Source organism: Mastigoproctus giganteus, chromosome 1 (assembly GCF_048544385.1).
Source record: "Mastigoproctus giganteus isolate SK-2022 chromosome 1, ASM4854438v1, whole genome shotgun sequence".
Classification (NCBI taxonomy): domain Eukaryota; kingdom Metazoa; phylum Arthropoda; class Arachnida; order Uropygi; family Thelyphonidae; genus Mastigoproctus; species Mastigoproctus giganteus.
Genome location: NC_143575.1, coordinates 262,066,559 through 262,089,045, shown reverse-complemented (window position 1 = coordinate 262,089,045; position 22,487 = coordinate 262,066,559). Strand labels below are relative to the sequence as shown.

The 22,487-nt window shown below is 34.0% G+C and overlaps 1 protein-coding gene across 1 annotated transcript in view; it reads right to left on the bottom strand.

Moving 5' to 3' along the window:
- The window catches only part of LOC150091873 (proline-, glutamic acid- and leucine-rich protein 1-like), a 181,238-nt gene extending 159,761 nt beyond the window's left edge, over positions 1–21,477 (bottom strand). The window contains exons 1-3 of the mRNA XM_090377263.1: positions 21,293–21,477; positions 9,935–9,999; positions 3,162–3,267 (exon numbers count right to left, since the gene is read on the bottom strand). Of these exons, the coding sequence (XP_090233389.1) occupies positions 3,162–3,267; positions 9,935–9,999; positions 21,293–21,397 (276 nt within the window). The 5' untranslated portion in view covers positions 21,398–21,477. The remainder of the gene's footprint in view (positions 1–3,161; positions 3,268–9,934; positions 10,000–21,292) is intronic.
- Between the last annotated feature and the right edge of the window lie 1,010 nt (positions 21,478–22,487).

Here is a 22,487-nt window from a genome sequence, read left to right as displayed (position 1 = left end):
CTTCCAAATCTAATTGCCTGGCAAGATTAACAACTTCGTCTATCACATGAGTGACATGATCAGTTTCTGGAGTTGTTTTCGTCTCGGTTTTGAAAAAAAAAAAAAATGGACAAAGTTACTTCCAGACACCATTCAATGTTTCTTTGTAAATTTCATCCCAAGATTCTTCAATGATTCTTACGGCATCTAAAACACTGAATTGTTTCCAGAAGTCTTTAACAGATATCTCACTATTTTGTCTCATAGCTTCATTCAGACGTGCAAACGAATGCCTCGTGTAGTAAGCCTTGAATGTTTTGATGACTCCCTGGTCCATCGGTTGAAGCAAGCTGGTTGTGTTTGGAGGCAAAAACACAACTTTCACAAGTGGGTCGAAATTAATTAGGGTGGTAGGAGGGTGACTGGGTGCATTGTCAATAAGAAGCATCACTTTAAATGAAATATGTTTAGACTTGCAATAACGTTCGACTTCGGGTATGAAGTGGTGACCAAACCAGTTCTCAAAAACGGAAGCTGTCACCCAAGCTTTATGATTTGACTTCCAAATCACTGGTAAGCTAATTTTAGATATACACCAATCGAAAAAATCAAGAGCCGCGTAACTCCGAGTTCGCGTAAGTCGGGGTATTACTGTATAAGTAAAGTAGTATCAAAAACAGGAGAGATGCCCCTGAAGTTCCATGGTTAATCACTTCTGTAAATAGTGATTACAATTTATGCACACAAAAAATAGATTTAATTTCAACTAAACAAGGTAAAATTTTACAACTGTAATCAAAAATATATTTTTAATGCTCCACTTGGGCTCTTGCTCGGCTGTGCTAAAGTAATGTCAAACCAGTCAATGGTTTAATGGTTCATGCAAGCACTCTGTGACTAACATACATAGTTGTAATCACAGAGTAGCTGAGTGGTATATTATTAAGTTTACAGAATGAGCAGCAGTGCCAGAAGAGAGGTGTGACCTTTTTTTTTTTTTCAGATTAAAAGTATTAAATAGCAAATAATATCCCAAAATATGGATACTCTCTCTCTCTCTTTAGAAGGTATGTGCAACTATGAATAATAAATAATACAATGCTTGTTTTAAAGTACAGCTTATATACATTGTGCTGCACGACTATCATGGCAGCAAAAATAAAACTCAGCAATCTTGGTTATTACTTGCGAGAAATTGAAAAAGACTTCATATACCTTGTTGTGAATTCCTTAAGTTTTTTTTTTTGTAAATTCTCCAATGGAAAAGTTATTTTTTTTCCTCTGAAGTACATTTATTATCATTCCCTTCAAACTGAGTGCATACATTCGGTCACTTGGAAATGCACAGTACCTGTGTTCGGAAATCATGCATTTTGTATCATTAGAATCAGTGCATTTTTTTTTTTATTTTTATTTTCCACAGTGTAAACAAACTGGATTACATGTGCACTCATAATACAAGTTACATTTACCCTGATTCGTCATGATTTTGCATGCAATTCTTAGGGAAGTGAACAGAAATATAAAATTTAAATAAGCCACATACTGAATAATGGTACTAAATTTTCATCATAACGATGATTGCTTGAAAGGTTTCAGCAGTCTTTTTGAATTATACAAGCTATTCACAAGTTGCCAGACCCAATTCAGACTTCAAATTTCACTGCCAACATATTTTGAATAATCTGCACTAAAATCCACATAGAACCCTATACTGCTGGTGACAGAATGAGAAAGAGAGAGAGTTTTAAATAGATTGCATTTCAAATAACCTGATATCGAATTAACAAGAATATACTGTACTAATAAGAAATATCCTATTTTACAATTTTCTATCAAATGAAAATAAAACGACTCTCTCTCTCTCTCTCTCTCTACTGATTATCACAATTAATAGAAACTACTCTGATTTAATGATTCTAAGAACTACTAAACAACAGTCAGTACCAATACATAAAACAAATACAAAATTATCTGTAATTAATTAAACTTCCTGTTTATACTCCCGCACGACAACCAAGTCAGTAGAGTTTACAATAAATCGCCAATACAAATATTTATCGTATTTAGTAGTCACGGGCTTGAACCCTGGTCCACTCAAGGAACGCGTGCTATGCACTCTCACGCCTGACCACTGGGCTACGTCAGGCCTGAATACTATTTATATTTTTATACTAATGAATACCTGAATACTATTTATATTCAGCTAAATATACTATTTATAATTCAATAAAGAAATACAATATAATATTTGGTTTTGGTACTAGAGACTGTTTGGTACTGTTAGCAACAGCTGTTTATATAAAAAAATATATTACTTTTGAAATGCTTGACTTGATTTAAACAGCAAACCCACTGCATTATCGGTGCTATAAAAGCTATAAGATGAATAAAATGTAGAACATACACACAAATACATACAAATTCAGCAAAAGCTCACTAGCTTATCAGAGCTGAAAATAAGTGTGCGCACACAACCCCAATCTTGTCAAATTTGATTGACAGGTTGATAGTATATCCTGTTGATTATTTATCAAACAATTAATTAAGAGAAAAGTTATGCTTTATGAAAATATCTTAAAAATAAAATAAAGGTGATTTTTTATTGTTTGCTTACTTTGACTTAGCACATATTTATTGATTTTGTCGTGTAGCATATCCAATGGTCTGTAATAGTTGTAAATTCTGCTTATTAATATTTTATATATCTTTGCAATATATATAAACTAGGGCTGTCCAACCTCAAACCACTGAGGGAGCTGCACTGTACTCATAGGCACACATTATAAAAAATATATCGTTTTTAAACATAAAATTACAAATACCTCCTTCAAATAATTACCTCTATAGAACACAAGCACACAAATACAAATTAGACCAATAAGATTCAAAATCATTTATTTAAATTTAATATATTGTAATGTTACAGAGATTACTTCAATGGTTGAACTGTAACTACCACAGAATGGAATAACTTCAATTCTTTAAAATACTCACCTTTCAATGATATAATGTAATGGCATTTGCAAAAAAATGCGAAAAGGTGAAAAATTTATTTAAATAAACGGAACTCCATAATCCAATCAATTTTTATATATATTGTTGCTAGACACATTTATGTAAATGAAATAAGACCAGTTAACTTTTTTTTTCCCAATAAGAAATAATTTTAATGCCACTACCTGAAGGGTTTTCAAAACTGCTGGTGCCCAAATTAATGCATTTTCCAGAAAAACTTCTACCGAACACTGGCCCAGAAGGGTATGCAACAACAACAAGCCCTCCGTCCTACAAATAAATTACCAAGAAATTAATATACAAATAAATAAAAGCTTGTTAATAGCAAAACTCACTCAGTTTTGTCAGTGTAAAGATGGAGGGGGGGGATCAATTAATCTGAATATAGGAAAACATTCAGTGATCAGTATTAAGTCAACTACAGGAAAATTAAAATTACAATAAATATTGTTTCATAACCTTTGCATTCAAGCAACTTGAAAATCAAATTTAGACTAGTTAAAACCTAACAATAAATATTCAGAAGAAATATTTTTATGCATAAAATTAGTACAGATGCAGGGTACTAGTTCAGTGGATTTAATGAAATAGCTTGAGATATTTCCATTGGAAGTCTTTCTTCCACACACCATTTGGATACTTGCTTAGATTCTATACATTTATTCACCATTCAACATATTTGAAAACTGAGATTACCTTAAATCACTCTGAAACTGGTCGCAATAGTGGCTTTGAGTTTTAATGAATAACAGATGCACTTTCCTGGAAATGTTATTTAATTAAAAACAATATCAGCAACTTAGATCAATTTCTCTCTCATTGGATGAAAAACAGTCTCCAGGCAGAAAAGACAGTGCACACAATGCAGAGAGTGTTCATTTCTCAAACTGTGTCAATACCTGTGTTGAAATAGTATTCCACGTCTTTTTTTTTTTTTACTAATTTGCTCAATTTATATTCTAGCAAAACCATTATATCAAAACAGTTTACAATTAATTATTTCAACAATGAATTCAACTATTAACTGTATTTAGCAATTACATAGCTTAAACCATAACTCATTTAAACACACGCTTCTGCACCTTCACATTTGACTACTTGTTTACATCAAGCAGCATTGGGCCAACACAACCCAGTAATAGATCACATATTATACACCCTATTTCCCTCCTCATATACTGTATATTACATATTGCATTTCCCTCAAGTGGTAGTTACCTATGTGAGGAGGAAAATACATAGCTAGTTTTTTTTTTTTCCTGGTACAGCAAAAGTCTATGGCTTCCTTGAACTTTATAACACCACTCTGTTAGAGTGCATTATTCTCACAATACAAACAACAGATTTTAGACACCTTGCACCTTTATTCTGATTTTGTTATGCTCATTAATCTGCATTAGTCTTTAACACAAGACATTGAAGATAATTTCTTGAAAAACACCATTATGTCATGCAAGTAATTCACAGTTATTCTTGATGTTTCCAACTGCGCGCACATGCACACACACACAAAAATAATAATAAATAAAATTATATCAAATAAAATATATTCAATTATAATATTCTAGAAAGGTTAAACATACATACACACCCACACACTGAATAAAAATTGAAATATTGGTTTATATATTAATAAAGCAGCCTGATAAAATATACAACAAAATAAAATTAAAGCACAAGTAGCTTTCTTCCAATGGTGGGTGGGTGGGTGGGTGGGTGTATCACACAAAATAAATTTCTATTTTTTATTCATATACCTTTTATATGTAAATTTTTTTTGTATACCATGGTTTCATTTGTTCCTTTACTCTTTTACATATATTGCCTTAGTTAATTTTTATCTCTTTACTCTTTTACTTATATCTCTTAACTTATATATATATATATATATATATATATATATAAAATTTATGTTAGCTTTACGATTTTCATAGTTGTTTTTATTATTATTTATATATATATATATATACTGTTTTTGTCAACCAAAATTCTTGTTTCTTGTGCAGCCTTCTTATACCCTTGAAATTTATCACATGATATCCCACTCATGACATCTAAATTATCAGGGAAACTATATTCAAAAAGCAAATCCCAAAGCATGGTTAAAAAAAAAAAAAAAAAAAACCTGGACTGATATGATTTGCATACAAGATTCAATATTTTTAATTAAGGATTGCACACGCACGCGCGCGCGCGCGCGCACACACACACACACACACACACACACACACACACATATATATTATGTGAGGTAAAAATTAGGCAAAAGTAATAAAAATAATAATAAATAAATATGGCTATGTAGTCATTAGAGGCAGCAAATCTAATGCTGCCTCTAATGATAGCTACATAGCCATATTTATTTATTATTATTTTAAATTAGTGGTAGTAGTGGGTTGATATGCTAAATAAGCAGCGCCTGTGCCGCCATCTATTCTTTTCCTTTCTATTATATATGCTGGTTAAGCTTGCATTATGTCAGTGGTGTGGCTCTGATCAAGAGTGCTGTCTGTTCTATAGATTATTTTTCGCTGCATAAGGACCACCACCATGCAAATCCTCTGCATTGGTTGATCTATCGGAGAATGGAGGGGTGGTTTGGTTCTTCGATATTTCTGCCTTTGCGATGATTTGTATGACGATTGAAATGCAGCGATTCCATGACCATTATTGGCCTCGTGGTCCTCTGTCGATATGGGGCATGATGGTCAGTCTATCATTTTGATATTTTAGTTTTTTGGTAGTTTCTTTAACCCTTTTTTGGTGATATTTCACGTCTTTTGGAACTGGTAACTTCGAGGGGGGGTACCGCTAAATTATTTATAATTGGCATTATTTTAAATTTATATCATTTTTTATTAATTGGGTTTAATGACTTAGTTGACTAAATTATACAGGGGATTATCGACTACCTTTTTGTCCTATTATCTCTACTTTCCCTTCCCTGTTTGTTTATTTTATATTATTTTGCGTTTTGTTTCGCTCTGCATTATTGCCGTACTACTGGCTGATGATTTTATTGAAATATCATATTTATTTTAATTATCACACATATATATATATATATATATATATATACATACACACAAGCATTCCCTCTCTCACTTAATTGGAGTCGTAAAAACAGAGCATTAAGTGAATTCACATCAAGTGGAAAAGATTTATCCATAGGATATAATGTAAATAATTTTAAATGGCTGATGTGACTAGTATTTTTGGATTAAACATATCAAAAACACTTAAATCTTTAAATATAAACTTCAAATAGATAAATTATGCAATAAAACATATACAGAGTATCTTCAAGAAAACTTACCTTAAAATTATGAACCTCATATGAATACTGTTTAATATTCAGATCACTCAAAATCATGAAATGAGGTGTAAACCTAGCACTCTCCCAATCCAGTCTTTTTAGAATATCCAATTTAGTTTACAATTACATTATCGTAGCTTTCAATTTCTTTGCATCATTACCAATGGCCTCAAAGAGATCAAGTGAGTCAGCTAGTTGCTGACTCACTTCTGCATTAGTCTTTAATGATTTTGTAAAATATTTAAAACTACAACTGATTGAAAACCAGAACTAAATCGAAAACAGCATTACTAAGTGGTGCCAGTGCACAGTTTGCAACTAAATGGAATTCCCTGTTAGAAAATGACAGTTCCCAAAGAGAAATTTTATAAACAACACTTCAATAAACTTCAGTTAACCCTGTATTTGTCACATGTAGTCGATTAAACCCATACAACTGACAGCAATTTGTGCTCCATCCACACAGCTGAAACTTCTTAATACCTGTTGTTGAAAATGGTTTCTGTGAATTGGTCAAAAAAAATTCTAAAAATATCTGTTAATCATCACAAAATTAGTAAAAATTCATGATTATGTTAAACATAATTATATGCATGTGTTGATTGACAAGTGGTAGGAAGAGATACTGATATTAATTTTCCTTTTCTGCAAAAATTCATGCTGTGGGCTTTCCTCCAATTGGTAACACTAACAACAGCAGCAGCATTTGTTTCATGTAGCAAATGCTGCTGCTGTTAGTGACTGGGCTCTTTGAGTCAAAGCATAAGTTAAAGTGCATTGTTTTTAAATTTGCATTCACTCTCTGATAGGTCTAAAATGAGTTTTAATTTTTTAAAATGAATTAAAACTATGTTTTCACAGGTGTGTTCATAAAAGCTTCAAATTAGAGATGCCATCAAAAAAGATTAACAATTTTGAATTTTTTTTTGCTGATTTTTCAAATTTTTGCAGGCACAGAGGAATTTTGCATTTTTGCACTACCAATACAGGGTTAATTAGACCCCTTGTATGGTCCCTTTCCCATAACACTGCCAGGCAGGAGAATGTATAAAGTGTTGTTTTTTTTTGTGACATGCAAAAAATGGTGCAGTGACTGCTTTGATATATTTTCAACCTAAAACAATGAATGACCATAGTGTTTTACAAACATGGAGACAGGAAACTTATTCCAGTAAAAGCAACAGAAACTGACACATGTAAATTACTAATGCAAAATATAACTTTTGGGGCAATAAACAGAGATTTCAAAATTGCCAGTTTGGCCAGCAATTCAACCACTTTCTCAATAATTACAGCTATCAGTTAAAAGTCAGCTTAAATCAAAGACCACTCCTTTGAAAGTAAGCAATGCAAATTGCAGTTGACTAGAAAATTGAATTAAAATTAATATTTTTTGATGGCACAAATCACTAGCACACCTTCTAGTGGGTAACGCCCACAACATTTGAAGTGCACAGCAATATTCCAGGGAAAGAGAGTGCAATGACACTGTGCCTACACTCTTTTGACTGTTCTTTGGTCTCTGGATCATAACAAAATAACCATGTTTCATCCATGGTCACAATATGTGCCAAAAAATCATTGGCTCCTTGCTCAAAATGGTTTTTGAGTAAGACAGGATACACTGCAGAAAGCTTCCACATGTCCAAAATGTCATGAATAACATATTCAACACATTCTTCCCTGGACATACCTAGTCTCAGTTATCCATTTAGTAGAAATTCATCTATCAGACAGTATCATGGTGATAATGGCATCAACATTTTTCAGGCACTGTTTCAGAAATTGGTCTCCCTGTTCTCTCCACATCCTCACTGCCAAAAAATCTATTTTAAATTTTGAAACCCAGCTTTTGATGGCTGAACAGCGCAGACACTGTTCTCCTGACACTGTAAACATATCGGCATGATCCTTTGGCATTTCCCCATGTAGCAATGGGTATTTCCTAAACCCCTCTATTTTCAGTTTTGCTGAAAGTCATGTTTTGGACTAATATCCTTTCTTCAACCTGTAAAAAAATAAAAATAGATATTAGGCTCAAGGCAAATGGTCTAATTGAAGTGAAAGGAGTCACAGAGTAAATAATTAGGGCAACTGAAATGGGTGGTGGTTGAGGCAACCGATAGTATGGCTATTCATGATGCATGTTGACCAGATATAAAAGTAGTGATGGAGATGTATGAATTAATGAAATTTTTGGATATGGTGTACACATACACAGCAAGAATATAACTAGGTTCTTGGCACACAAAATGGATTCAATAGTGTCTCCCACACACACATGCTACACAGTTTCCCTCCAGGCACTAACTGGCAGAGTAAAAGCAGTATGATTACAGCATTAGTAGCAAGAAAGCTTATACAGCATCAGCCAAAAAAAAAAAATAATAATAATCCTTCCCATTTCAACCATCCATTTGCTTCAAATGTTTGTCTAGTCCTGCCTTGAATTTATTTAAGCTGGCCACTTCTACAACAACAGATGGAAGTTTGTTCCAGCAATCAATCACCTGCTGGCTAAAGGCATATTTCCACACATCTATTCTACAACTGTCTTTTCTCAATTTGAATTTATGTCCCCTCAGGAAATTAATCTGGGCAAAAGGAAGAATCCCATCAGCATTGAGCTTGCTCAAACCATTATTTATTAAACCATTAAACCAATATATATTGCTCATACACCTCAATCACATCACCTCACATGTGCCTAGTCTCAATTTAGAGAACTTTAGCCTTTCTTTGTAAGAGCCGCCCTTTGTTCGATTTACTAATCTTGTTGCCCTTTTCTGTACTCATTCCAGAAGTCCTACATCCTTCCTAAAATGAGGCCTCCAGACCTGTACATTATACATTAGTTGATCCAGATGCCTCCTAGAGAATTACCAACAAGTTTGGCCCAGTGGATCATCTCATGGCCATCCTGTGAAAACCATTTTAAAGCTGTATCCTCGAAATGTAAGGAATACTGGATTTCAGCCTCATGTCCATCATAACATCTAAAGACAGCACTCACTGCACGATAGAAAGGATGCAGAGATTCTAGAACTTTGCTCTGGAGACCAAACATATCTTTACCATCTTGAGTCTCCAGTAAACAAAGTGGTAGTGTTGCAATGAGTGATGACAGTTATCTCCTATCTGGTATTTGCCTAATGACATAAAGATTTGGTCATTCCTCTGTGTGATGTGGATGTCACACCTCGATCCCTGCTTATAGTGGTTCACTATAAGGGCAGTCACTTCCTGTATACTAGGTGTAGTTTCTGATCTTGCATATGGGGTATACTCAGAGTTACTAATAGTCCCAACTTTAGCAAATTCCAATCATTCTCAACCAAATCCTTTACTTGCAACTTTGTAATGGTATAAGTAGAGAACCTGATTGAGAATGATTGGAATCTACTGAAATTTGATCCCCTTGACTATCAAGCAGAAACTGAAATATTGGTTCTGTTGGCATTTTATACTCCCAGGTAGTAACTCTAGATTATCATACTTGGAAGAACATCTGTGACAAGCCTCACAGGATCCTCAAAACATGCTTATCAATAGTGTGTGAGTTATTTTAAATGGAAAATTAAATCAGAAGACTTACATCTAGCAGATAATATATTAAGTTACCTTGTTTGGTGAGAACCAAGAAGAACGTTAAGTGTCCCAAGTACATTTTCCAAATTTTTTGAATTCTAGAATGAAAATGTAAATATAAATTGAGCATATATAAATTTTTAAAAATTTACTTTTTTTAAGCACAACATTTTACAAAAATTAAGCAAAATGCACATATTCATTTTCATTACAAATTAAAAAGATTCATTTTCTTTTGGAAATTTGTTTCAATTGAGAATTCTTAAAATAAAAAAGAAAAGTCTAATATTTGGTACTTTTAATGAAGTATAATTATGCAATGTTTACAAAGCTTCCAACAAAATTCTAAGTACTCCACATAAGACCTTATGCTTTATGCTGAAAAAATTTCTGAATTACCAAAAGAAGTTTGTTTAACACATTCACTGCTTTCTGAATACTAATATGCAGCTCCAAATTTAATTCACTTGGAAGGGGAACTGCCCTACTTTTAGAACTTTTTCTTCCAATTTGACAGAAGAAAAACTAGATATTTTTGTCAAGTACTCTTCACTGGAGGCTGATCAATACAATACAATTCAATCGTAGTGAGAAGAAAGCCCAAATATGTTTCTGCCCTTTCCAATCCAGATTAATTCAATCCCATGGTTTTCCATCCCAGTCAAAGGGGTCACCAGAAAAGCCAGTGGCAAAAGTGTTAAGAGTTAGCTGAACTCATAACATATTTATAGCAACTTATATTACAGAACAATAAGCCCTATAAGTAAGTTTCATACACATATACAATAAACCAATTAAAAAATCATTTAAAATATTGGACAAAATACGCTTTTCATATTACTTTACATTATTTTAAAAATTTAATAATATGCGTAACATATATTCTTTCTACAAGTGGTTTCCAATGGAGGATCCTTAAAATAAATAAAAACTGATATGCAGTATTTTTAATGAAGGTGATCATGGATGAAGAAGAACAGACAGGCTTCAGAACAAGAAACAGTGTGAATCATGTGACCTTCATCCACCTAAGTTTGGCAGACCAAGCATGGGACAGAGTCAAAGACTTGTATTACAGCTTCATACATTATAAACGGGCCTTTGACTCCATGAAAAGCCATCATTTAATAAATAACTCAGCAGATAATGGTACTGACACCACTAATAACAAACTTTCTAAATGAATTCTATAGGGACACTAACACAATAGTAAAGCTCAGGAATATTGAATCCAATAAAATTCCAATTGTGAAAGGTGTAATGCAGGGGTGCCCTCTATCCCCCCCCCCTACCTTTTCAACATCTTTCTAGGAAATATTATAAAACAAGGAACAGAGGATCACTTGAACCAACATAACTTCACTAACCTAGGAATTCTAATAAAAGAAAATACTGACAACGTGAAGTCTGCCAAAGACAGAACTGGACAGGGTTCATTAAAATAACCACAGAAAAAAATAATAATAATACATTCTACAGATTCAGTTGCATTACTGTTTATACTCTATGGAATAAGAATGCAGGATAATGAAAAAAAAATAAGTAAACAAAATTGCCACCTTCAAGATGAAATATCTCAGAACAATAAAGAAAACCTGACAGACAGAGAGGAAAACTAATGGCACAATCAGAAGAGAACTGAAATACATAGAATTTCAGTTCTATGTATTTCAGCTAGTCACAAAATATAAATTGCAAAAGTCCATTACTGAAGTTATAAGGATAAAAAATAACTGCAGTTGTCTGGATATGTATGCATGATTCAGGACAGACTGCTAAAACTACTCTTAAGGAAAAGAGGAAGAGGATGACCAAGGAAAACCTAGCTAGAAAACAAAGAGTTACATTGATCTCACCACCTTCAAAGAACTATTTTGCCAGGCAAACAACAAAAGACAAACACATGCCAGAGAAGATGTGTTCAAAGGAAACTCAACCCACCTTAAGGTCAAGAACCATTCTGTACCATTAGCCTTCCATGGCAAACCTATCAGCACAATAAATCGCCACTACTGCTTGTTTGAAAAGTCTGGGCTCGATTCCCATCAACAGCTAGTCAATGGGAATCAAGCTAAAATCCTCTTTATTCCAGGGTGCAGTCAGCCAACTGCAGAGGACATATGGTCCCCCCATGAGGTAATATGCATATATCATCTATTTCCAGATTTTTCAGCCTTCACAATGTGCAAATCAGCCCATGAACACGCATTTCTACAGACATATGCTTACAGTTATGAGCACATGCTTGAGGGCAATCTGTCCATTAATACTAATATTTTTATATTTTTAATTTCATTCTGCTGTGTTTACAAAAACCACCAACACAATTATGACATAATTATTGATGATCCTGTACAGGCTACTGACAAACTGAATGTATAAATATTTTGTACCGACATTCACACGTGAATGCATTTTTTACAGATACTAGAAGTCCACCTATAACATTTCAGCCTGTCAACTTAGATCGAAAGAGTATAGGTAAACTCCTAGTATCCACTTAGAAAGGTACAGAGCTTCCTCACAAAAGCCCTGTTTCCATCTGTATTATATCATGGTCTTTTTTTTGCCAATGTAAACAAAATATAAATTGCAAAATATGTATTGGTATATATTTTTAAAAAAAAAATTAATGTTAAATTATCACTTGTAATTTATGATCAGAACAAATTTTTTTTAAAAAAAAGTACCTTATGATTTAGCTGCCCTTTTTAAAAATATTATTAATTTTATTAGCAATGGAATTGATGCTTTCCATGGGTATTTCTTCTTGAAGTAATATTTTGCATTTTGAGTATTTTTTCTTGTAATATTTTGCATAATACTACATGTTTATTTCTGAGAAACAGAGGTTTTTCAGACTGTAGTGTTGACAGCCAAGCGTCACACGTTGTCCAGGTTTTTTAAAACATTTATTCTATCCCAAGGTCAAAGAGAAAGGCATCAATCACAAGAATAGACAAAATCAAATTAATAGGAAAAAAAAGAAAGAAAAGTCCATGTTTATTGTGTTAGTGACTGTGAGTTAGATAATTTTATGATAATTCAAAGAATGCTAAAATTGATGCAGCTAAAAGTAAATAAAGACACCTGGGGCTAATGGAATCTATTCAATTACATTAAAATGAACAGTAAAAGAGAGAGATCACCAAATCTTTAGCTACTGTAATGAGAGCATCTTGAGAAAGTCACCACAGACTGGTAATGTGCAAATTTTTTCTCTCTTTTGTTCTTCTTACTACCAATGTTATAAAAATTGTTATAAACCAATGTTATAAACATTGGTTTATAACAATGTTTATAACAATGTTTTATAACATAAACTACCAATGTTATAAACATTGGTAGTAATGATATTAAAAATAAGAGATCTGAGGATTTTTTTAGTTCTCAGATCTCCTAATACCGAGAAAAAGTTGTTAGGTTTAAATTTGGGAATGTCTGCAATTCTGCCCAGGAAGGATTACAAAAACAGAGCCTGTCAATCAATTCAGCCCTGGTAAAATTATCAAAATAATTTTGTTATAACTGAGAAGAAAATGAAAGAGGTACTGTTGAAGCTAGAAGTAAATAAGGTACCTGGGTCGATGATTTAAAAGTGGCAGCAAAAGAGGTAAGCAAACTTTCAGTCATAATTATAAGAGCATCCCTGGACCCCATGGATTGGAGATCTGCAAAATGTCTCTCCAATTTACAAAGGGTAATCAATGTGTGAAATGTACAATTACAGACTTGCAAGCTATTCCAGTGAAAACAATGGAAGCATTAAAGTGACTGATCTAGTTAAAAGATGACTATCTAGATGCAAGACCATCTACACAGAAATGCAGTTATATGGCAATCACTGCATGGATTTGTTAAATAGTAATCTTGTCTGACCAATTGATTGGATTTGTTACTATCACACAGTAACAAAGGAACTAGATGCAAAAAATTTGAACATCATATATTTAGATTTCAGAAAAGCTCTTATTCTTGTTCCACACGAAAGCCTGATGTACAAAACAGAGTAGTGTGGTATTAGGTGCAAGTTGATGCAATGGATAAAGGGATGGCTGAGTGGGAGAAGATGAGTGGTTATCTGCTCTTCTTGGACATGTTATTAGTGGAATACTCCTGGGTTCAGTGAGTCCATTGCTGTTTTGTTCATTAAACCTGATATGCCTTCATTTATACCAGGTTTAATGTCTAAGTTTGCAGATGATAAAAAGGTTGGCAGAATGGTTAGTAACACTTAGTCTTAACTGTATTTACAGTAATGTCATCAATAAAATAAGAAAATTCAAACTCCTAGTTAAGACAACAAATAGACATAATAGGGCTAACAGAAATGTGGTGACACCTGGGAATAATGAGTTTCATACTGTGACATACAACATATTTAGGAAGGAAAGGGAAAATAGAAGGGGTGATGGGGTCATGCTTCTTATCAAAAGCAGCCTGAGCATGACAAAGTTTTCCCAATTTCAAAAATTACCTGTGCTAACATAGAATCTGTGTGGGATGAGACAGTTGGAAGCAAAGAAGTAACAAGAATGGAAGTAATATACATACCAGAAGACAGTTGTATAATTTTGTAGTACTTGAAGCACTGCAAAATTTTGCAGTAATTTTGATTAAAATTTTAAAATTAAAATTTCAAAGTAATTTTGCTGGCTTGAAGTACTGTCGATTTATTCATCAAATTTCCAGCAAAAGCTTATTATTTCATTACTTAGCTCTGAGAGGTAAGTACTGAAATAATAAGTTTTTGCTGGAAATTTGACGACATACTAGAAGACTGTGAAGATTATGATGAGGACCTCTACATGCAAATAGAATGGGCTAGCAAGTGTGAGTGTCTTATGGGTGATTTCAATTTGCCCCTGATTAGAGCAAGGAGGGGGCTCCCCATGGGGAACAAAAGTTTTAAATCAATTAAATGAATGTTATTTGTATCAGCATGTTAGTAAAAGTACTAAGGGAAAAAATATTCTAGATCTGATCATCAACCATGAACCAAATGACATCATAGTGATCAAAGTACTGGAACCATTAGCATGGAGTGATCACAATATTCTAGATATGGATGATGGGGAGAGAGGTAGCAGTTGTTTAAGACAAAATAATGGGTTTTAATTTCAGGAAATAAGATTATGACAACTTAAAGTGCTAAATGGCCTTTATAAACTGGGGAGATAGCTCACAGAGTTTGTTTGTAGGCTTTACGGCACAAGAGCAGCAAAGGCCATAATGCACCGGCTCACAGAGTGCAAGTACATTATAATTATGGTATACTTAGTAATAGTTACAGAAGCCTTGAATGTGTATACACTGTTAAGAAAATATAGAACAAGGAGGATTCTGAGAACAATAAATAATAACTAGCAGTTTAATAGAGCAGCAAAAAAATGGCATGAAAAAATTACAGAGAAATAAAAAAGTACTGCAGCTTATAAACAACTACACTGATCTGTAATAATACCACAGAAAAGGTTAGGCTCACTAGAAGAGCAAAAAGCAGGAACAAGAAGTTTTTTTGCATTATGTGAATAAACAGAAGAGAAGAACAAATCAGAATATATCCTTGTGTAATGGGTACAGGAAAGTTAACCCAACTGATGTTGCAGATGAATTGAACAGGTACTTTGTGCTGATATTTACAGAAAACAGACCTTCATCAGGAAAAACTGTGCAAGTAAGTAAGTAAAGCTGGAAAGCATGAAATTAGTGATATTGAAATTTTGGAACATTATTCACTAGAAAAACTTTCAAACCTAAAGGCAAGTAAGGAACCTGGAATTGATGGTATATACCCAGTAATTTTGAGGGAGGCAGCAAGAGAGAGCTATTGAACCATTAAAGTTAATATGAGGGTGTCACTGGACTGGAGAAGTGATAATGCACTGCCAATAGATAAAGATACTTCCTTGCATCACATGGCTAATACTGATCTACTGGTGATACAATGATTTATGTTATTCATCTTTGGACAAATTCAATGGAAAAGTTTGGTGAAATCTGAGCAGTTTCTCTTGACATTTCTAAGGCTTTTTGATTGTGTTTGGCATAAAGGCTATATAAATAGCTCCCATCTTGTGGATTGTAGTCAGTTTTTTGTAATTGAACCATTAAGTAATGGTTCAATTGCAGTCTCTCTGGATGCCCGTGGTGGATAGTGGTAGATGATCTCCTCTCCATCTTTAAATTTCTCCATTAATGTTGATGCACTCAGGTTCAGTTCTTTCTCCCACACTTTTCCTCGTGTATGTTAATGATTCTTCCCCTGAATGAAAATCCTATCCATTGTTTTTTGATAATAGTGTACTACATTCCACCTTCCAGTTTGAGAAAACTTTCTCTGCACATAAACAGCCTCAACTTCTTGAATATCCAATTCCTTAAATGCCAATCTGCATATAATTCCCCAATGGGACAAGGAAAATTTGGTTAACTACAATTGTTCTAAAATTTAGTCCTGTCTTATTTTTTTGAAAAAAAGAGTCTATTGCTGCTATTCTAATCTTTGAGAACACTCAGATTTCTAGGTAAAATCGCAAATCTCTATTAAGAATTACCCAGTCTTCTACTCTCTTTTGGCATAAGCATCAAAAATGCTGCTTCTCTGCATTATAAAAACTAGGTTTTCTTTTTCACTCTTGTCGTTACTTTTTCTCTAAACTGTGTACAAATCCCAAATCAATCCTACTATGGAGTATTTTCCATGTCTGAGGCAGTACCCACAAAACCTCTCTTAAGCTTCTAGACTCCATTCAAAAGAGGGTAATTAATGCCCTATCTCCTACAAAGTCTCTCCATTCTTTCTCTCACTGATGCTCAGTTTCTGCTGCTTTTCTATAAATACTTCCAGGGATGCATCTGAATCTATAATTTCCTCACTTTCTTCCAAACCAGTCAAGAACACATCCATTTACCTATCCAACTCCAAACTCACAAAACTAACTTTTCCTATTACTCATGTATCCTTTCTATTTCTATTTTTTGAAATAACCTTTCTTCACATGTATTTCCCAAAAAATTTTTGAATCTACAGAAATTCAAGCTAATGTCAACGAGTCTTTTGTCTTCTCAGCATTCAACCCATGCACAGCATGGGTTGAATGCTAAGTATATGTTCTGAACAGTACATGTTCTAATGCCATTCATGTTTGGAGTTTTTATATAAAACGAAAGGGAGAGAGAGAGAGTGGAATGAATTACAGACATTTATAAAATTCTTAGAATGGCATTTAGTATTTTCCATTGTATAGTTCAAAGTTATATCACAAGTCTTACATAACAATGTGAAGCCTGCATGGACTGTCTAAAGCTAACACAATACTACATTAAAACTACATTTAATTTATGAATTTCTTTTTTACATACAAATATGTATGTAAAACAAATATGGTTGTTAATGACAGTAATGGCAGTGTGCTACTGCAACAGGATCTAGAAAATTTGGGCAGATGGGCTGAGAAGTGGCACCTGAAGTTTAACATTGAAAAATGCAGAGTACTGCATATGGGTAGAAGTAACCCCAGAGAAACGTACCATCCGTGTGGTACTACACTTAAGGTGGTAGAAAATCAAAAAGATCTGCGAGTAATTAATTGTGCAGTCAGATATGAAGTTTTCTGAGCAATGCAGACACGCTGCCAGGGCAGGTTATGGGGTTTTGTCAATGATATATAGGAATTTTGCTAGTAGGGAAAAGGAGGTGATTGTCCCTATGTATAAGGCAATGGTCAGGCCATGCCTTGACTACTGTATACAGGTCTGGAGGCCTCATTTTAGGAAGGATGTAGATTTGCTTGAGCGTGTACAGAGAAAGGCAACAAGATTGGTGAGGAGAATGAAGGGATCCTCTTACCAAGAGAGGCTTAAGTTCTGCAAATTGCAATGGCTGGAGTCTAGGCACCTGTGTGGTGACCTGATTGAGGTGTATAAGGCCTTGAATGGGTTGAGCACACTGAATTCTGATGGGATTCTTCCACTTTTTCAGATTACGAACTTAAGGGGGCATAAATTCAAATTAAGGAAAGACAGATGTAGAATAGATGTGCAGAAATTTGCCTTTAGCCAGCAGGTGGTTAATTGCTGGAACAAACTTCCATCTGTCGTTTGAAAGTTGATAGGTTAAATAAATTTAAGGAGGAACTGGACAAACATTTAAAGGGAATGGTTGTGTGAAATTTTTTATTTTTTGGCTGATGCTGCATAAGCAAATACACTTGTTTTCTTGCATCACATGCCACTACTACTACTAGGCGCCTCCGTAGCCAGGTGGGAAGGAGCAGCAGTGTGCAGCACACGCTTCTTAATTAGACCGGGGTTTGAGCTCGCCCCACCAAATATGGAGGATGCGGAAAGGTATTATTCCCGGAGCAATATGGCCTTAGTTGCTAATGCTCCTAAAAATCAAATAACAAACAAACAAACTACTACTATGTAAGGAGGTCATATAGAGAAAGTGTGTCTGCTAAGCACATGAACCAGGCTACTAAAAACCATATTTAAAAAAATGTTTTGGGATTAAATTATTTAACTTGTTTTGGTAAGTGCAATAATCAAGGTACTGAATCCTCTGTACCTACAGATGGCACAATGAATAGTGACAAATACATACAATTTTAGCAACAAAAGGTGTTGTCAGAATTAAGCTAGAAGCATTAAGCTAGATGCAACTGGGAATGCTATTTTTCAGTAGGACCTTGCCCTGCCATTTGTTCAAAAAGTCATGCAGTTTTTTAGAGAAAACAATATAGTGCTCAAAATGGCTTGGAAACTTCCCCTGACCCCAATCCCATTGAAAATCTACAGCTATCTGTAAGAACAGGTTAAAAAAAATGGACAGTACAACGAAAAAGATGATTTGTGCTATGGAAAATCCAAAAAATCGTGAAGATGGTCAAAATGGCCAAAGAATGTTATATTAAAAAGTTTATTTCTTTGATTTGTATAATTATGAAATAAATATTTTTTTTTTAAAAAGATTCTCTCTCTCTCTCTCTCTCTGTGTGATCACATTAATTTGCAAGTGCTACGTTGATCCGGAACATATCTGCTGACCAGTTAATAATTAAGACTCAACAAATGGGGACATGATGTTAAGAATTAAGATTGGCAAATATAAGCAAGCTATATACAAATATGCTAGGTACAAATAAATATATGAGATGAGGCTGACTTTTTACTATAAGCTGATACTGAACTTAGTTTGGACAGCTATTTTTTAAGGACTTTTCAACCTGAAAGAGATTAGTCACAGTGGATCTATGAGGAAGAGAGAAGTGGATTTGATGAGGCTGATGTGGAAGAAGTTGTTTAGTTAGAATGGGGAGAAGTACCTTCTCTAGGAGTTTTAGAAAAACCTAGTCATCATTTGGTAATATATTCCTCACTTTCAACATGGGGAGAGAAAGCACTACTGATACATTTGTTTTGGTTTCCTAGAATAGAGACCCTGGCCTGCCTCCATGGGACAAGAATGGAAACCAGGTGGTTGCACATTCTGCAACAATCTGAGCCAAGTCGCTCACAAATAACACAACCTAACACCACACCATGTTATATAAGTACCACTTCACTGATTGCCATTTATCTGTACAATATCTTCATATATCGCATGACAGGATTAATAAAGGTTGGCAGGGACTACCTGAACATAATAAATAAAATGACCACTAGCTGCATGCACTGTCTATAAACACTGTGCATAAACAGACAACATACAATGGCTTAAAATAATACTTTTGTTAAACCATGAATCAAAACATGAGAAGTAGGAAAGACCACAAACGAATCTTTGGCTAGCCCTCATCAGAATGGGAATCCAAGTTAGTGAAAAAATTAAGTGGACTTTTTCTCTGAAAGCCACAAAGCAAATCTAAGCATGCCTAACCACTCAATTTACAGGAATTTAATGCTTTTTTCATTTTACTGGTTCTGACATTACAGCATTGAAACCAAAAACAGCTGAAATTTAACTTGCAAAGTTATACATAGTCACTAGGAATAGGAGCTTCAACTTTTAACTAACCATTCCAATATTAGGGAAAACTATAAATTCTACCATCTTATACTCTTAACAACCATATCAAACCACCAAATGGATAACGCCCTCCCCTCCCCTCCCCTCCCTCCACCATGGTGGTAGACCAGGCAGTAAGTTCTGCCACTGGCTGTTGCCCAACTATGCTTCTGAAATGCAGTAAGAACTGGAGGTTACAGCTTGACCTCAAACTGTTTTCTGCATGGAAAAGGTTTTCATATCATAAAGGTATCATACCACCACCCAGTAAACATAACACATTGTTAATCATCAAATAACTTTTGTGAGTCTGAACTTCTAGTATACAATAATATCAATTTCTCTCTCTCTTTTTAAATTCAAATATGTCCGGAGTATAACCAAATGGATATATGTCCGGAGTATAACCAAATGGATTTGGTTATACTCCGGATGTATATCTGGGGTATAACCAAATGGATTTGGTTATACCCCAGATATACGTCCGATTATTGTACCCATAATCTGGATATAACCAAATCCATTTGGTTATATCCAGATTATGGGTACAACTCTGGAGGAAGTCGCTTCTTTTGCTTGAATCTGTCCCAAATTACTGCCATAAGCTAACTAACCTTTTTTCACTAGGCAAAAACGAAAGTCTATTAAGAAACTAATACATCTTTTGATTGAACAAGTCCCGAATTTGGCCATGCCCACAACGCGGTGACAAGGTGTACTCATAATCCGGAGTTCAGCCATGGAGTTTTATAAATTTTTATTTGAAAATCTTTAAAATGATATAAACTACTCTGAAAAGTAATTTACCAATATTTACGCCAGACAGGTGTTCAAAATTCATAAATATCTAAATACTCTTTATTGCTTAAAACATTCAGTAGCTTATTACTATATTTCAAAATGTTAAGAGAGTTTTATAACCCCTTCCCCACAAACTGTGGCTTTACCGTTTATATTTTAACATGTTCATGTAAATGATGCAGATGCAATTAATTTTTCCGCTCATGGGTGTCGTAATGATTTATTTTTTTTCTTTTCCCAAGCACAATACCATTCTTGAATTACTTAATTTAACATGAATCTAGCAGGTATATAGAATTTCAACGATGTACTTGAGAAAACCTACTGCAAAGCACATTATACACATACACACTTAATTTTCACGATGGCGGTTTATCGAGGCATCTTCTCTAGAAAGCATCTATGCGATTCTCTTCATTTTTAAAAATAAGAATTCGTAAGTTTATAATTTTGTAAAACATGTTTCTGAATTTATAACAAAACATATTTTTGTCTGGAACAGCGTTTATCTTTTTTTTTTTTTTTTTTTTTTTACAAGTTGGGTATTAATGATTAATAAAAGTATAAATAAATCGTACCTCAGTAACAAAGCTCTGATGATGAGTACATGATTCTAAATATTGCAATTTATCTTTTAATGATCTTCCTTTATCAAATGCTATATCAAACAAATTCAACATCATTCTTCCATTAATCCTTGCGCAAAAACACGAGTTAAGTTTTATTTAACCGAACTCAATTGTAACTGCCAAAATTCCCGTCGATCAGTGTAAACAGCACTGCCGCCATCTTAAGGAACTTAAGTGTGTCCAAAAATCTTAAAATATTATTTTGATAAACTATCATTATCAGTAATAATAATTTAAATGATTATAGGAAAGATGGTTTGGTAGGATTAATGGGCCGATGAGTAGAGTGAGCCCTGGACAAGATTAGTAATTGAAATAATTGTAAATGGTTTCTAGCCAAAGCCATGCGAGGTTAATGTAAATGATTTCTAGCCAAAGCCATGCGAATTAACCTCGAATTAACCTTTTCAGGAACACACACAGATGTGGTAAAGTAACTGAGGAAGTAATAAAGCAGAGGTGTTAAGAATTTCAGAAATAAATGTTATATACTTTGGGAAAAAAATTATTATAGTGCTGATGCCTTTTGTGCACAGGCCCTAAACAATATATTTATTTCGCTGTGATAGTAATAAATACATTCAATAAGCCCAGACTACGGGTTAATACCAGTGCGTTTACACAGAGTATGAGGGAGTAGTGCCACTGACCACTTTACTATCCATGCAGGTATATCGGCTGTTGTAGGTAGCGTAGTGGCTATAATTATCATTCTTCCCACACTGAATGGAAAAAGCGTGAGTTCGAACCAGCCGAATGGTGTGAAGCATTTTTATGAGAATTTCTCGCAATGTGACTGAGTTAATGAATCTCAGGAGAAGATTGCACAGTTATTTCAAGTGGAGTTATGTTTTTTTTTTTTTTTTTTATATCAACGGATATCCACGATCTAACTTTTTTTAAATATATTTTAATTTTGTTCCTCCACTCTTTTCTGTCTTCCCAGTCTCCATTCTTCAATTTCCTGTTTTCATTTTTTTTTTTTTTTTTTATCCAGGAAGCAGCGAACCAACCGGAGAATACACACATTCACATATAGAGAGATGGGTTGGTTGCTTTGATGCTTAACACACAGCTGACCTAAACTAAAGGAAACAGTAACCCGAGATCAACGTATCAACTCTGTGGTACTACGCTGACAATG